General features: G+C 36.0%; 1 protein-coding gene across 1 annotated transcript in view; it reads left to right on the top strand.

Annotated features, from left to right (window-relative positions):
• The window catches only part of LOC123537383 (F-box only protein 47-like), a 54949-nt gene extending 40239 nt beyond the window's left edge, over positions 1 to 14710 (top strand). The window contains exons 8-9 of the mRNA XM_053527895.1: positions 11110 to 11260; positions 12789 to 14710. Of these exons, the coding sequence (XP_053383870.1) occupies positions 11110 to 11260; positions 12789 to 12889 (252 nt within the window). The 3' untranslated portion in view covers positions 12890 to 14710. The remainder of the gene's footprint in view (positions 1 to 11109; positions 11261 to 12788) is intronic.
• Positions 14711 to 18842: the final 4132 nt, after the last annotated feature.

Raw genomic sequence — 18842 nt, 5'->3', positions numbered from 1 at the left:
AAAAAAAATTCTTACAGCAGTAAATTAATTTTACAGCAGCAAAACAAAATTACTGTAGTAAACCTACAGAAAGCAAAAAAAGCAGTAAAAACAGTGCCTTTTACAGCAGTAAAAACAGGGTATTCTACAGTAGTAAAAAAAAAAAAAAAAAAGTGAAACTTAAATTCTGCAATTATATGCACCAAGTATTCAACTCAAAATATAAAAAAGATAATACATAGCAGAGAATTCTTTGTAAATTATTTAATTCAAAGAATTCAAAATAATAACATGAAAAATGCTTTATAATGTTACACCTTTGAAGCTTTCTAATCAGCTAAAGATGTAAAAATTCAAAATAAGAATTATTCCTTTAACTGTAACTTCCATTTTAACACTAGAGCAGTATAAACGGAAGTCATTTTCACTGAATACCAACCTCATTGGGTCAAGTCCCATAACTCGGACATGTATTTTGGGCAGTTATGCCCCCTTTTAGACTTAGAAAATTCTGGTTAAAGTTTTGCGTGCAAGTTACTATCTGCAGAACAAATGCAGATATTAAATTGAAACTTCACATGTGCTTTTAGGGTTATAAAACTAGTTTATTGCATCAAGTCCCATAACTCTGGCATTTTGGTCAAATTATAGCCCCTTTTGAACATAAAATAGAAAAAGTGTAAACTCCACAGGTCGTTCAACACGACAAAAATGAAAATGTTGCAGGCTCAGTTTGATTGAGCCTGTTCATGGACGATAGTGAAAATTGATGCTACCGTCCACGCCCTCTAGCCCCGGGTTGAGCAGAACTCAACATTTACACATGCTAAAAGTACAAAAAACAATTTAGAGACATCTGCAGATGTGTTCATACGGCGGTGCACATGGAACCTGCAATGATACACTAGTGTGTAATTCCATGAAAAGCTGCGTATGGTAAAACTTCTGGTTAAAGTTTTGCATGCAAGTTACTATCTCCAAAACTAATGCAGATACTGGATTGAAACTCTATAGATATTTTAACATTTAGGTTAACATTTTCCTGCTTCTGAAACAGTAATTCAAATAGTTGAGCATTGCCTGTCTTACGGACAGCTCTTGTTACAACTGATAAGACAGTGATCGGGTGGGCCGCCAAACGTCCATGTTTTTTGTAAAAAGTGATGTTTTTCTAAGGGCCTAAACTTTCTTAAGGATAACATGGTGTAATAGCCATATTTCATATCTTGTAACTGGATGGTAATATTTAAATAAAATTTGGTCACTTTAAAGACATTCAAAATTAAAAACTTTTCACCAAGAGATTTTTCAAATTTTATCATTTTTTGGGGAGATAATGGGTATTGAAGTTAACATTGATGCCTATGGAAAATATATAATTTCTTTGATTATGAGAATCTGAACTTGAGTTTTGAGAACATTTTGCAGTACAAAGCTGCATTAAACGATTCTGATACAAATATCAAAAACAAATCTAATATTCCCCATAGGGAAAAGGAGAAAATCATATTTTTTTTTTCTAGTTTTCAGGGGAGATAACAAAATAGGAGAGGTAATCTAAAGGAAATTTTTGAGAACTTTTGTCACTATATAACTTGTCAGTATGCACCTTATTTCAAAAGGATTATCCTTACTGATAGATAAACACGCTCCTTTACGCACAAAAACTATCGTTCTTCGACCTAGCTGTCCGTGGTTTACAGACGAACTTCATGAGGCTAAACACTTAAAACGCAAGCTTGAGCGGAAGTGGCGTAAATCAAAACTAACAATCGACCATCAACTTTATAGGGAACAATGTGCTACCATGAATAAACTCCTAATTCAGGCCCGAACCGACTACTTCTCTGATAAGGTGAAGTCGTGTGGCACTGACCACAAAAGTTTGGCAAGATAACCAAAAATCTACTAGGAGACAGCCAAGATGCTTCCGTCCTCTAACACATCACCAAAGGAACTTGCGCAGAAGTTTAGTGACTTTTTCATCGAGAAAATTGAGACATAGGAATGATATTATTTCGCATAGCCAAACTGATCGTGATTCAGTAGACTTGCATTGTCCGAACACCAAGAAGTAGCAAACTGTCTTATGATTTGGCTCCTACAACGATAGAAGAGGTAGAACAAATTATACAAAAATCTCCAAACAAAATCCTGCGAACTTGACCCTTTACCAACATGGCTTCTGAAGAAATGTCTCGACGAGCTCTTGCGCTGATAACAAACATCATAATACATCAATGGAATTAGGTTATGTACCAAAAGAGTTTAAAAGTGCTAGGATAAGACCCCTGCTTAAGAAACCAGGTCTTGAACCAAACATTCTCAAAAACTACAGACTGTATCTAACCTCCCTTTCATTTCAAAAATCTTAGAAAAGGTAGTAGATGCGCGTCTTGAGCGGCACTTGAGTGAAAATGAGCTACATGAGGGACTGCAGTCTGCTTACAGAAAGTTTCATTCAACTGAGTCGGCTTTGATAAAGGTACAGAATGACATCTCAATCTCTCGATCAGAATTCTGTAACAGTCCTCGTGCTACTCGATCTTTCTGCGGCTTTCGACACGATTGATCACCAAACACTGTTACACCGGCTCGACATCATTTTGGAGTCACAGACAAAGCACTGCATGGATGTCATCATATCTTAGTGACCGCTATCAAACTGTATGCGTTGATGGTGAGTTGTCGACGCCTCGTTGATGAAATACAGTGTGCCCAGGGATCAGTGCTTGGTCCAAAGAACTATATCATGTACACTAAACCCGTGGGTGCCATATGCAGACGTCATGGACTTCTTCATCATTTCTACGCTGATGACTCTCAATTATACCTATCTTTTAAGCGATAGAGGCTGTGGCCAGAAGTGAAGCTTTGCGCCGCATTGAGAGCTGTCTGACTGAAATTGTGTCGTGGATGAATTCCAACATGCTGAAGCTCAATGCTGACAAAACTGAGGTAATGCTATTGACATCAAAGCGTAACTCCAAGTTACATTGATGACGTTTCTGTGAAGGTCGGTGATTCTGTGATAAATCCACGAAATGTGTTAGGAATCTTGGAGCAGTATTTGACAGCGGTATGGATATGGAACAACAAGTCAACTCGGTTGTGCGGGCTGGATATGCACAACTTCGCAGAATAGGTCACATCAGACGGGTATTTACCAGTGATGCCACAAAAACCCTTATAAACACGCCTGTGTTACTTCACGGTTTAGACTACTGTAATGCCTTGTTAAGTGGTATACCAAACAGCAACTTAACAAGTTGCAACATGTCCAGAACACTGCAGCTCGCGTAATCACTAAGACGCCCCGTCGCAATCATATAACACCGGTCTGAAGGAGCTTCATGGTTGCCAGTGAAATACAGGGTGCAGTACAAGGTTCTGACCCACACCTTTAAGGCGTTACACATCAGTCCCCTGCCTTATTAGGGATATGCTAGAAGTGTATAAACCGGTCAGGACCTAAGATCGCAAGACACGCTGTCACTGGTTATGCCCAAATCTAATACCATGATGTATGGCAATCGCAGCTTTTCGTGCACTGCTCCAAAGCTTTGGAACTCTCTTCCTGTCAAGATCAGGGAGCTGACACGCTAGCTGCTTTCAAAAAGCCTGCTCAAACCCACTTCTTTGTACAATATTTTGTTAACTGACCGATACATTTTTTTTTTTTTTTTTTTTTTTTTTTACCTTGTTTTTTTTTTTAAATTATACGGGTTTTCATTCAGATTTTTGTTAATGTGGAATGCATTATTTTGTATAGGGTTTTTTTTTGTTTTTTTTGCAATTTATTCGAAAACCCTTTTTAAAAAAGTGTACAGTGATGAAAAGAGGGGTTTTTAAAAATGGGGTTTAAAAAAATAAAAATTAATAAAAATTTTTCTATCTTTTGACATTTTTTTAAAGCTTCCAGGGATAAAGTTGTATGTAGCTTTTGATGAAATTGAGGCCTATTACCCCCAGTTACCCTTTTAAATCACAAATTATGTGATTTTTTTATCAGTATTTTTTTTTATCATTGGAAAGTTTATATACAAGCAATCTATAAGTTACTTTTAATAATTATTGTGCCCCCCCCCATGAGTGGTGGGGGCATATAGATTTGGTCTTGTCCATCCGTCTGTGCGTCCGAAGTTCGTGACGGGGGCCTAGTTTCGAAAAGTATTTGTATAAATTGATGAAACCTTGCATTAGTTTTTTATCATAATAGGTCTTGTGCACCTCCTATTTTTCCTTTGGCTCCGCCCCTTTTTTTCGAGTTTGGCCCCGATATATTTAAAAAAAATGCCATTTTTACCTTGGGGACAGGGCCTGGGTCAAAAAGTATTTGTTTGATTTATGAAACCTTGCATGAGTTTTAAATCATAAATATAAAAATTTGCGCCCCCCTATTTTTCTTTCTGGCTCCGCCCCTTTTTTCAGAGTTAGGGGCCCCTTTAAAATAGTCAAAAAGCACAGTTTTACCTTGGACACCCCTAGCTCAAAAATATTTGTTTTAAATTCATGAAACCTTGCTGAGTTTTAATCTTGATTGAACTTACGCACCCCCTTTTTTTTCATTGGCCCCGCCCTTTTTTTCCCGGTTTTGGGCCCCCAAAAATGCCCAAAAAATGCACATTTTCACCTTGTGCCCACCCCTGCTAAAAAAATTTTTTGGGATTTAAATTCTAAACCCTTGCATGTTTTCTTAATCTTTGTTTGAACTTACGCACCCCCTATTTTTCATCTTGCTCCGCCCCCTTTTTTCAGAGTTAGGGCCCCCGGAAATAGTAAAAAAAATGAAACATTTTCACCTTGTGACATCCCTTTGCTCAAAAAATTTTGTTAAAAATTCAGGGAAACCTTGCATGAGTTTTTAATCTTTGGAAAGAATTTGGGGCATTTCCTATTTTTCGTTTGGGTCGCCCCCTTTTTTTTTAATTTAGGCCCCTGAAAATAGTCAAAAATGTAAAAATTTTCGCTTTGTGACCCCACCTAGCTCAAAAAGAATTTTAAATAAAATGGTTGAAAACTTGCATGATTTTTAAATTCATGATTTAACTTGCACACCTCAAATTTTTTTGGCGGGCTTTCCCCCCATTTTTAAAGTTATGGCCCGGAAATAGCAAAAAATGCATTTTTTCCCCTTAATTAGTGTTTGCTAAAAAAGATTTGATTTAAATTCAGAAAACCTTTGCTGGAGTCTTTATCGTGATGTGCCTTTGCAACTTGGCATTCTTTTTTAAAAATTTCTTAGCTTTATTACAGAGTTAGGGGCCCTTGAAATAGCCAAAAAAGTGGTTCTTTGTTTGTGTTTGAAATAGCTAAAAAGTATAGGGTCTGAATAATAAATCCTTTTCTTTAAAATGTTTTTTGGGGGCTATACCCTCAAACTGAGATTACAAACATTTGAATTTTTTGCCCCTTTTTTGGGAGAAATTTTACCGGGGGGGGAAACCCCGTGCCCTACAGACACTTCTAGTTTCAAAATAAAAGGGTTTAAGTATAAAAACCATTTAAACTTACAGTGTTTTTCAAAAAGTACCCCAAACAATTTTGTAGAAAAATTTTTTTGCCTACCATAGAAAAAACAGATGGGTTTAAAGCGTGACTTCACGGCGATCTTCCTTTTGGTAGATCTATTTTTTTAAAAAGTTTTAAAGGTAAAAAGGGTAATTTTTTTTTAGACTATCATCTTTAGGGCTGCCCGTACACCCCCCCCCCCCCAAAACCCACACACCCATACACACCAAAACCACCCACAAATTTGCCTCGGGATGCACATTGAAAAAAATTCGGGAAATGCTAAGGTTTCATTTTATAAAGTTGATTTAAAAAATTTTTTCACATCGTATGTTTTTTTAAAAGGGAAAAAATGGCAAAAAAGTACAAAACAAACCCTCTTTTTGATTTAATTTTTTTGGACCTGTTTTAAAATAAAAATTCAGAAAAAAAATTTATATTCACATGGGGCAAATTTTTTAGTCGGCTAACGCTGTCAAAGGTTTTACAAATTTCCGACCCCATTTCTATTCTTAAATGGCCTCACCCAAACAGCGAATTTATGTAGGGTTTCCCTTAGATTGTCTCTAATTTCAAAGAGGGTTTATTTATCGAATGAGTTCATTTATATCAAACCTATTTGCTATGACCAATATCGATGTAAACTGTCATATTTTGGGCTTGAATTGGCAAAACTTTGAATAAAACCAGTATTTTTTTTCCCGGTAACCTTTTAAACATTAAAAACGATAAAGATTTTGGGGGGATTTTGGTTTAAAACATTGAAAATATGATTTGGTGACGAATTTTTGCCCTTTTGTCCAAAATAGCAAATATGATGTTTTACAAATTCAAATAAAAAATGAAAATTAACTTATTTGGGCCCAAAAAAATCCATTGGGTTCCCTGTCCGTTTCCCAAAAAAAAATCCTTAAAAATCATTGCGTAAATAACAAATTGATTGCGCTGTGCATTTTATGAAAGGGGGCAGATTACAAAAGGGTTGGTAACACCAGGGGAAAAGCAAAAATAGTTCCAGAACATTCTTTTAGTATTTTATTGAGTGGGTACCTCTGAAAAACCCCCTTTGAAAGTCTGTTATCAGAGTTTACCCCCATCGATGAAATTTAATTTTTGGGGCAGCTTATTTTAAATGACCCGAAAAAAGATATGTGCAGTAGTTAATTTTCCGTGAGACTTCGCGGGGTGAATCCTAAATACCTTTCTGGAACTTGTCGGGGGAACAAGCGTTTACCGTTTATAAAAACGCTTCTCGACTTTGGGGGGTGGGTTAATTTTGCAGTCAGGGAAAAAATGATAAAAATCGGGGAAAAAGAAGCTCTTACTGGTTTGTTTATTTTCTACTGATATTAAAAATTTATTTTATTTCTGATTTTTTTGAGAAATAAAAAAAATCGGCGAAACATTAAATTGTATTTTTTGTAGTTTTTGAAAAACCCCCAAAATAGATCGTCTATGTTTGGTGCTTTGACGAACGGGGAAAAAACGGTTTTTTTGAAAAAATTTAAATAAGAGGTAATTTAAAAACCCTTAAAATTTAAAAGGGCCCGATAATGCCAATTGCTGCTAAATGTCTTTGTATCTTTACAATTTGTAAAAAATTTTGTTGAAAATGGAGAAAAGTGTAATATTCCGGATATTTAAAATTTTGGGTTAAAAATCGAGCTGTGTTTTGAAATTTTTTAAAATTTAAGTAACATTTCATGATAGATATTTTTGTAAAAGAAAAAATTCTAGAATTTATTTTTATTACACCTAAAATTTAATTTTATAAACCCGTCTTTTATTTTAGTCCCGAGGCTTTATCTGAAAATAAAAAAGGGTGGGGTGACAGTAAAACTTTGGAATTGTAATTTCTAGGGAAAAAAATTAAGTAATATTTTGAAATTTAAACAGAAGATTTTCGTTAAAATCGCACCAAAGGCTGTTTTCAGGGGCTTTCATATTCCCAAAAATTTTTGTGGTAATTTTTCCCCAAAAAAAAATTTTTGCCAGGGGGGTATCCTCCCCACCCTTCCCCCTATTGCCATTTACAGTTTTATAAAATTTGGGCCCCTTTTTCACCCGGCCCCAAAGGCCCCTTTCCCAAAATTTACTGCAATTTAAAACGGAAAGAAACTCCCCCCCCCACACCCCCCTGCTACCGGGCCACGGGAAAAATGGCTCAAAAAAATTTTTTCTGCCCGTCTGGGCCCGTCTGGGCTTCCTTTAATTAAAAAGGGGTAATTGGGAAAATGGATGGATTCGGGTTTAAAAAGACATGAATTTTTTAAGGGGGTTAACAAGTCTGAAGTGAAAAAAGGGTTGTTTTAAATAAAAAAAAACTGCATTTATTAATATCGGGTTTCACTTTATATTGGGCACAAACAGCATTTACTTTCATGTATCTCTTTAAAGGGAAAGTAAGTATACTTTAAATTTTACATCACTTATTTTTTTTTGATTTAACAGTTTCCTAACTTTTTACAAAGGGGGTCGCCAAAGGCCCCTTATAAATTTTCTGTAAAATTTTTTGTTTTTTTCGTCCCTTCCTTACATATTTATGTGGGAAAACCCCCACTGTAAAATTTTAATATTATAAATTGTCATATTCAAATTTTTCCTTTTGCGAATATATACCAGCCGTAATTGCCTCTTTTGGGAATGCCCGAGGCAAATGTTTTTCTGGAAAAAATTTAAAAAAGGGGGAAAGGGCAGTATCTTAGTGTCATCTGTCAAATTGTAGTTTGTACTTTCAACATTTTTAGTTCACCTGTCACAAAGTGACAAGGTGAGCTTTTGTGATCGCGCGGTGTCCGTCGTCCGTCCGTCCGTGCGTCCGTCCGTAAACTTTTGCTTGTGACCACTCTAGAGGTCACATTTTTCATGGGAGCTTTATGAAAGTTGGTCAGAATGTTCATCTTGATGATATCTAGGTCAAGTTCGAAACTGGGTCACGTGCCATCAAAAACTAGGTCAGTAGGTCTAAAAATAGAAAAACCTTGTGACCTCTCTAGAGGCCATATATTTCACAAGATCTTCATGAAAATTGGTCAGAATGTTCACCTTGATGATATCTAGGTCAAGTTTGAAACGGGGTCACGTGCCATCAAAAACTAGGTCAGTAGGTCTAAAAATAGAAAAACCTTGTGACCTCTCTAGAGGCCATATATTTCACAAGATCTTCATGAAAATTGGTCAGAATGTTCACCTTGATGATATCTGGGTCAAGTTCGAAACTGGGTCACGTGCCATCAAAAACTAGGTCAGTAGGTCTAAAAATAGAAAAACCTTGTGACCTCTCTAGAGGCCATATATTTCACAAGATCTTCATGAAAATTGGTCAGAACGTTCACCTTGATGATATCTAGGTCAAGTTCGTAACTGGGTCACGTGTTGTCAAAAACTAGGTCAGTAGGTCAAATAATAGAAAAACCTTGTGACCTCTCTAAAGGCCATATTTTACATGGGATCTGTATGAAAGTTGATCTGAATGTTCATCTTGATGATATCTAGGTCAAGTTCGAAACTGGGTCACGTGCGGTCAAAAACTAGGTCAGTAGGTCTAAAAATAGAAAAACCCTGTGACATCACTAGAGGCCATATATTTCATGAGATCTTCATGAAAATTGATCAGAATGTTCATCTTGATGATATCTAGGTCAGGTTCGAAACTGGGTCACGTGCCTACAAAAACTAGGTCAGTAGGTCAAATAATAGAAAAACCTTGTGACCTCTCTAGAGGCCATATTTTTCATGGGATCTGTATGAAAGTTGGTCTGAATGTTCATCTTGATGATATCTAGGTCAAGTTCAAAAGTGGGTCACGTGCCTTCAAAAACTAGGTCAGTAGGTCAAATAATAGAAAAACCTTGTGACCTCTCTAAAGACCATATTTTTCATGGGATCTGTATGAAAATTGGTCTGAATGTTCATCTTGATGATATCTAGGTCAAGTTCGAAACAGGGTCATGTGCGGTCAAAAACTAGGTCAGCAGGTCTAAAAATAGAAAAACCTTGTGACCTCTCTAGAGGCCATACTTGTGAATGGATCTCCATAAAAATTGGTCAGAATGTTCACCTTATTGATATCTAGGTCAAGTTTGAAACTGGGTCATGTGCCATCAAAAACTAGGTCAGTAGGTCAAATAATAAAAAAACCTTGTGACCTCTCTAGAGGCCATACTTCTCATGGGATGTGTATGAAAGTTGGTCTGAATGTTCATCTTGATGATATCTAGGTCAGGATTGAAACTGGGTCAACTGCGGTCAAAAACTAGGTCAGTAGGTCTAAAATTATTAAAATCTTTTGACCTCTCTAGAGGCCATATTTTTCAATGGATCTTCATGAAAATTGATCTGAATGTTCACCTTGATGATATCTAGGTCAGTTTCGAAACTGGGTCACGTGCGGTCAAAAACTAGGCCAGTAGGTATGAATTAGAAAAACCTTGTGACCTCTCTAGAGGCTATATTTTTCATGAGATCTTCATGAAAATTAGTGAGAATGTTCACCTTGATGATATCTAGGTCAAGTTCAAAAGAGGGTCACGTACCTTCGAAAATTAGGTCAATAGGTCAAATAATAGAAAAACCTTGTGACCTCTCTAGAGACCATATTTTTCAATGGATCTTCATGAAAATTGGTCAGAATTTTTATCTTGATAATATCTAGGTCAAGTTCAAAACTGGGTCACATGAGCTCAAAAACTAGGTCACTATGTCAAATAATAGAAAAAACGACGTCATACTCAAAACTTGGTCATGTGGGAAGAGGTGAGCGATTCAGGACCATCATGGTCCTCTTGTTATTTCTGCGAACCACTCTTCAATTTTAGAGAAATATATTAGGTTTAAATACTTGTATAATGTCAATCAAAGTTTTACTAGGCATCGACCGAATGTTCATTTCATATATTGTAACAAAATCTCTCTTTAGTTGGGGAAAAAAACTAAAAACAAACTGAAACTGGTAGACTATACTGTCAGTACATCAATCATAAGCGGACTCAGGCCCTTCAGGCCTTTGATTATGGATTTCATAGTCAATTTTGCCTAAATCTGTGCCCACAAAATTAAATTACTTTACAGTATGAGTTTGTATTTTAAGCCTTTGTTAAAAACAGTCCAACTTTGAGCTATTTGTTTGTGTTCTAAGTCTTGTAAAGAACAATCTAACGTTGAGCTGTGTGTTCTAGGAATGAGTAAATAACAGTCTGACTTTAAGCTATGTATTTGTGTTCTGGGCGTTTATAAAGAACAATCTTAATGTTGAGCTGTGTGTTCTTCAAATGAGTAAACAACTGTCCAATTTTGAGCTAAGTGCTTGTGTTCTAGGTACTTGTAAAGAACAATTTAATATTGAGCTGTGTGTTCTAGGAATGTATTTGTATTCTGGGTGCTTATAAAGAACAATCTAACATTGAGCCATTTGTTCTTCTAGGAAAATTTTTATAACAGTCCAACTTTGAGCATTCTGTTTGTGTTTTAAGTCTTGAAATGAGTAAACAGCTGTCTAACTTTGAGCTATGTGTTTGTGTTCTATGTACCTGTAAAGAACAATTTAAACATAATTGAGCTGTGTGTTCTAGGAATGAGTTAATAACAGTTTGTCTTCAGTCTTATTTGTTTGTATTCCAGGTATGTGTAAAGAATAGCCTGAGCTTGAATTACGTGATTACCATGATCCGACATGTGCTGTCTGTGATTGACAATGTTAAGGAACGACAGAACTTTTTCTCAAGTATAATGGATATGTTCAAAGAGTTGATCATTGATCTACATGAATTCGGTAAGTTATACTATTCTGGATTTCTGCACTGTGTTTCAGGACACACAAATACATGTAAGGTGTTTATATGAAACTTTTCAAGCTTTGATGGTGTAGAAAGATAACAGGAACCTCTTTATGCAAAGTTTTAATTTGGGCAAAGGTGAGCACCTTAATATAAACACTGCCCTGCAGGAAGCCCATGAAGCCATGCATTATTATAATAATAGTCAAGGATAAGTAAAAAAGTTCTTACTAAGCAAAGTAGTATTTCAGTATCTGGTAGGCAATATCTGGTATTTTTACGCCCCCAAAGGTGGGCATATAAAAATCGCACTGTCCGTGTAAATTCTTGTCTGGGCTGTAACTTTGCCATCCATACAGGGATTTTAAAATAACTTGGCATAAATGTTCACCATAATGAGACAACGTGTCTTGCGCCAGACCCAGACCCCTAGCTCCAAGGTCATGGTCACACTTAGAAGTCAAAGGTTAACAGGGTCTGTTTCGTGTTTGGTCCATAACTCTACCATCCAAGAAGGGATTTTGAAATAACTTGGCGTAAATGTTTACCATAATGAAATGTGTCATGCGCAAGAAAAAGCCCCCTAGCTCCAAGGTTAAGGTCACACTTAGAAGTTAAAGGTTAACAGGGTCTGTTTAGTGTCTGGTCCATAACTCTGCCATTGATGAAGGGATTTTAAAATTACTTGGTATAAATATTCCCTATAATGAGACAACATGTCATGCACAAGATCCAGACCCCTAGCTCTAAGGTCAAGGTCACACATTTAGGTTAAAGTTTAACATGGTCTGTTTCTTATAACTTGGAATAAATGTTCCCCATATTGAGACGATGTGTTATGCGCAAGACCCAGACCCCTAGCTTCAAGGTCAAGGTCACACTTAGAAGTCAAAGGTGTTTCTTGTCTGGTCATAACTCTGCCATTTACCAAGGGATTTGAAAATAATTTGACACAAATGTTGACCATATTGAGATGGTGTGTCACACTTATGACCCGGGTCTCTCATGTCAAGGTAAAGGTCACAAAATAATGTGTGATTTTTTTGTGCAGACAACTGTTGTGGTATTCTTGGGCATGCTTCGGGGGTATTTGTCACCAATAGTGACAGCTCTTGTTGGTAACATTTCCTACTTTTTCAACAAATCACAGGTTCCAGAATTTTCCAATATTTATTCATAAAGAGTGCACATGTATAGATCAGCCTCCTCACCAAAAAGAAAATGATTCAAAGGTTGACCTATTTAAAGCTGCACAGAAAATAAGTAGGAAATAGAGACTGTGAAGTGTAATCATCATTAAGAAAAATAAATGTTAAGTTGATCATCTGCATCCAAGCAAAATGAATGGGGTAGTCTGTTTAGACCCTCAGTCGCCTGCTCAACTTCTTTCTTTTCTGTTTCTTATTGCTTCAGATTACACTTTATATATTTGCTCTATATGAATGTTCTTGACATTTTAGTTAAGTTTATGACTGCTTTAGCACCTGTAACCTTAATATACTATGTTCCATACTTACTTCACAGATGAAGATCAAAGCAATGATATGTATTATATGGTGACTTCACTGGTGGAGTTCACAAAGAAAATCATCAACATGGCATTCAAAGACTCCCTTGCTACCTGATGATGGTTTGGAAGGAATAATAAAATGATGGTCATGAATTTGCTCACAAGTTAGTACTCACAAGTTAGGATGTGAGAAGGGACAGCTTCAAAACAAAGACAATGTTATTATCTGTACTCAAACAAATCTTGGGAGTACAAATCTTGGCATTGCTGATGATCTGTGTGTTCTATGAATCAGAAACTGTAAAAAGGTGAATGGGGAAAGGATTTGAACAGTCTGCACAAAAGACATAGTTTATAATTTATTTGATAATTAAGTTTGAAGGCCAATACCAACAGTTACTGCTAAATGAGAAAATGACTTCCTGCAAAGGCACTATTGTCCTGTATTTGCATTGTAACTAGATTCATAGATAATAAACATGGTGACTGTTGATATTTTTAACAACCTTTGATAAATGTCAGTTGTGGCAAAAACATTTAATGAAATTTTATGTTTTTAGCTCACCTGTCACAAAGGTGAGCTTTTGTGATCGCGCAGTGTCCGTCGTCCGTCCGTGCGTGCGTGCGTCCGTAAACTTTTGCTTGTGACCACTCTAGAGGTCACATTTTTCATTGGATCTTTATGAAAGTTGGTCAGAATGTTCATCTTGATGATATCTAGGTTAAGATCGAAACTGGGTCACGTGCCTTCAAAAACTAGGTCAGTAGGTCTAAAAATAGAAAAACCTTGTGACCTCTCTAGAGGCCATATATTTCACAAGATCTTCATGAAAATTGGTCAGAATGTTCACCTTGATGATATCTAGGTCAAGTTTGAAACTGGGTAACGTGCCATCAAAAACTAGGTCAATAGGTCTAAAAATAGAAAAACCTTGTGACCTCTCTAGAGGCCATATTTCACAAGATCTTCATGAAAATTGGTCAGAACGTTCACCTTGATGATATCTAGGTCAAGTTCGAAAATGGGTCACCTGCCGTCAAAAACTAGGTCAGTAGGTCAAATAATAGAAAAACCTTGTGACCTCTCTAAAGGCCGTATTTTTCATGGGATCTGTATGAAAGTTGGTCTGAATGTTCATCTTGATGATATCTAGGTCAACTTCGAAACTGGGTCACGTGCGGTCAAAAACTAGGTCAGTAGGTCTAAAAATAGAAAAACCTCGTGACCCCTCTAGAGGCCATATATTTCACAAGATCTTCATGAAAATTGGTCAGAACGTTCACCTTGATGATATCTAGGTCAAGTTTGAAACTGGGTCACGTGCCATCAAAAACTAGGTCAGTAGGTCAAATAATAGAAAAAACTTGTGACCTCTCTAAAGGCCATATTTTTCATGGGATCTGTATGAAAGTTGGTCTGAATGTTCATCTTGGTGATATCTAGGTCAAGTTCGAAACTGGGTCACGTGGGGTCAAAAACTAGGTCAGTAGGTCTAAAAATAGAAAAACCTTGTGACCTCTCTAGAGGCCATATATTTCATGAGAATTTTCATGAAAATTGGTCAGAATGTTCACCTTGATGATATCTAGGTCAAGTTCGAAAGTGGGTCACGTGTCTTCAAAAACTAGGTCAGTAGGTCAAATAATAGAAAACCCTTGGGACCTCTCTTGAGGCCATATTTTTCATGGGATCTGTATGAAAGTTGGTCTGAATGTTCATCTTGATGATATCTAGGTCAAGTTCGAAAGTGGATCACGTGCTTTAAAAAACTAGGTCAGTAGGTCAAATAATAGAAAAACCTTGTGACCTCTCTAAAGGCCATATTTTTCATGGGATCTGTATAAAAATTGGTCTGAATGTTCATCTTGATGATATCTAGGTCAAGTTCGAAACAGGGTCATGTGCGGACAAAAACTAGGTCAGCAGGTCTAAAAATAGAAAAACCTTGTGACCTCTCTAGAGGCCATACTTGTGAATGGATTTCCATTAAAATTGGTCAGAATGTTCACCTTGATGATATCTAGGTCAAGTTTGAAACTTGGTCACGTGCCTTAAAAAACTAGGTCAGTAGGTCAAATAATAAAAAAACCTTGTGACCTCTCTAGAGGCCATACTTTTCATGGGATCTGTATGAAAGTTGGTCTAAATGTTCATCTTGATGATATCTAGGTCAGGATTGAAACTGGGTCAACTGCGGTCAAAAACTAGGTCAGTAGATCTAAAATTATTAAAATCTTTTGACCTCTCTAGAGGCCATATTTTTCAATGGATCTTCATGAAAATTGATCTGAATGTTCACCTTGATGATATCTAGGTGAGTTTCAAAACTGGGTCACATGCGGTCAAAAACTAGGCCAGTAGGTATAAAAATAGAAAAACCTTGTGACCTCTCTAGAGGCCATATTTTTCATGAGATCTTCACCTTGATGATATCTAGGTAAAGTTCAAAACAGGGTCACATACCTTCGAAAACTAGGTCAATAGGTCAAATAATAGAAAAACCTTGTGACCTCTGTACAGACCATATTTTTCAATGGATCTTTATGAAAATTGGTCAGAATTTTTATCTTGATAATATCTAGGTCAAGTCAAGTTCAAAACTGGGTCACATGAGCTCAAAAACTAGGTCACTATGTCAAATAATGACGTCATACTCAAAACTGGGTCATGTGGGAAGAGGTGAGCGATTCAGGACCATCATGGTCCTCTTGTTCAATTACATGTATACCCTATGTTAATAACATAAACCTTATTTTTAGCTCACCTGAGCCACAGGCTCAGGGTGAGCTATTGTGATCACTCACAGTCCGTCGTCTGTTGTCTGTCCGTAAACTTTTACTTTAAACGACATCTCCTCATAAACCGCTAGGCCAATTTCATCCAAACTTCACAGGAATGTTCTTAGGGTGAAGCTCTACAAAATTTTTTCAAAGAATTGAATTCCATGCAGAACTCTGGTTGCCATGGCAACCGAAAGGAAAAACTTTAAAAATCTTCTAAAAAAAAAAAACAGAAGCCCTTAGATATTTGGTGTGAAGCATTCCCTTATGGACCTCTACCAAGTTTGTTCAAGTCATGACCCCGGGGTCAAAATTGACCCCGCCCGAGGGGTCATATGATTTTACATAGGAAAATCTTAAAAAATCTTCTTCTCAAAAACCAGAAGCCCTAGAGCTTAGATATTTGACATGTAGCATTGCCTAGTGGACCTCTACTATGGTTATTCAAATCATGACCCCGGGGGTCAAAATTGACGCCGCCCCAGGGGTCACTTGATTTTACATAGGAAAATCTTCAAAAAAAATTCTAGAAATAAACCAGAAGGCCTAGAGCTTAGATATTTGACATGTAGCCTTGCCTAGTGGACCTCTACAAAATTTGTTCAAATCTTGACACACACACACACACACACACACACACCCCGGGTCAAATTGACCCAGCACCAGGGGTTTCTTAATTATACATGGGGAAATCTTCATAAATTTGCTAAAAATAAACCAGAAGGCCTAGATATTAGATATTTGATATGTAACATTGTCTAGTAGACTTCTACAAACTTTTTTCAAATCATGACCCCAGGGGTTACTTGATTGTACATCGGAAAATCTTCCAAATTTCTAAAAATCATCAGTTTGACATTTGAAAAATGTAGTTCATATTACTCAGGTGAGCGATACAGGGTCATCGTGACCCTCTTGTTGATTCATCTTAGAATCAGTAACAGGGATTTTCCTTGCTTTCTCTAAGTATAAAACAATACCAGTCATATTATTACACCATTTTAAAGAATTCCAAGGTTGGTAATAGGAATAATAGTTTTCTGATTCTTCACAAGTACTTAATTTTTCATCATTAAATGATTTTAATAAGGTATTTTCCAATCAATTGTCAGTCATTCAGGTGCCAAAAAGTTTCAAATTTTCAATTTTAAGTTTATAAGTCCCCATTAGGGACTATGGAATAGTACTTTTTCATCCATCCATCAGTCCTTCCCACACTTCCGTGTGCAGTACATAACTCTGCCATCCATCACAGGCTTTTAATATTAATTGGCACATACATGTATATATGCTCCATGAGGCAATGTCAGGTCATTTGCAACTACCAGATCCCTGGCTCAAAGGTCAAGATCACAGAGGTCAAAGGTCAACTCAAGCCGACCATCCAACAACGATTTAATATCATTTGGTACAAATATTACCCACAATGAGTTGATCTGGTTCACAACACCTGAACCCCAAGCTGAAGAAGGGTCAAGGTCTCATTGTATGTAAAAAGTAAAAAAGGTCTGTTTGTTTGTCCCCTTTAACTTTTCCATCAATTACATAAAAGTTTCCCATGATGAGACAATATGTCTTGCACAAGACCCAGGCCCTTAGAGGTCAAGGTAACACTTAGAAACTAAAGATTTAGATAATTTTTCTATTCCAGGCAGTAACTTATTCATGCATGGATATTTAAACAACTTGGCATAAACATTACAGCCATATCAAACTTATGTGTCCTTTAGAGTTAAAATATATACATCTTTTTGTCCATTTAATAAATTTATAGGTTTGATCATTTAAAGCTACTGACATATACTTGTGGTTAATATTGTGAAAATGTTTATATAATGATATAGAAAGTATCTTAACATTAATAAATTTATACAAAAGAAGTGAAGTCCTGTAATATATACACAGCAAATGTACGTTTTATTCGGTATGTTCATTATTCATGTTAAAAGTGTCTTGGATGAGTTACTCCCCTTCTGAAATATTTTGACATGTCAGTATAATTATCCCATATGACACTTTCAAAAAGGCAGTTTGGAATAAATGTTTTAGATGACTCCAATTTACAAATAAAATGCGAGCAAGTTTAAATACTTAAATGAATGAAATTTATATATTAATTTGTATTTTGTGACTTTTCTGAAATATGTGTAAGTGTGAAAATAAATGAAATTATGTGATTGCGTAACTTGATTTTGCTGTAATTCTAATATGTTGTTTACAATAGATTATTATAAAGGCTTGTTTTGGTGAAGTATTTTAAAAGATGTTGTTAAAACAAGACTTAATTGTTAGAGGATTAGTTAAGTGTATACCTGTATATGCATATACTGGTGTGAACATAACTTGGATATTTTACAATTGTAACATTAAATTTTACCCATTATACCCCCACCAAACCTTGTTTTATGGGTGGGGTCTATATATGAATCATCGCCCAGTCCTGCCCCATCTCTGGAACCCATGTATACAGATGTAAGTTTGAAAACTAAATGTGTTTTAAGGCTCATAAGACAAGTTCACATACCAGGTCTTATAACTCTGACTTTTGTTTTGAAAAAAAAAATGTTCCCTTTATTCACTTGGAAAATTTCCCCAAATTGACATTCCTTTCTATATTTCTGAAGCCCAGTCGTGCATTTGATTTGAACTTCACACAAACCTTTGAGATCATAGTGTATGTTTACTCACCAAGTTCCATAAAACAAAAACAGTCCCCATTTTGACTTGGAAATGTGTTAAAATTGTTGTTTTCCATGAACATATCTGAAACCAATGAAGATAATTGCATTATAACTTCAAAAGAGGTTGTAAGGATAATAGTTCACATAGCAGGCCCAATAATTTTCTCAGTATCTCTTGAACATTATACATGAATTGAATTTTGACAAATTCATAAGTCGAGCGCGCTGTCTTACGGACAACTCTTGTTGGTACAAAATTGTCTCTTTGATATGAAAGGTTTTATTTTGTTTTTGTTGAGTTAAACCTTATACCTACACAGTTTGATATTAAGGATTACATGGTGTAATAGTCATAATTCAAATCTTGTAACTGGATGATAATATTTAAATGAAATTTGGTCACTTTATAGACATTCAAAATTAAAAATGTTTCACCGAGAGATTTTTCAATTTTTTATCATTTTTGGGGGAGATAATCGGCATTGAAGTTAACATTGATGCCTATGGGAAGTATATCATTTCTTCGATTATGAGAATCTGAACTTGAGTTTCCAGAAAATTTTGCGGTAGAAAGCTGCATTATATGACTCTGATAAAAATATCAAA

Source organism: Mercenaria mercenaria, chromosome 17 (assembly GCF_021730395.1).
Source record: "Mercenaria mercenaria strain notata chromosome 17, MADL_Memer_1, whole genome shotgun sequence".
In the NCBI taxonomy this organism is placed as follows: Eukaryota; Metazoa; Mollusca; class Bivalvia; order Venerida; family Veneridae; genus Mercenaria; species Mercenaria mercenaria.
Note: the sequence above shows the minus strand (reverse complement) of the source record. Positions and strands in the feature narration are given on the sequence as shown.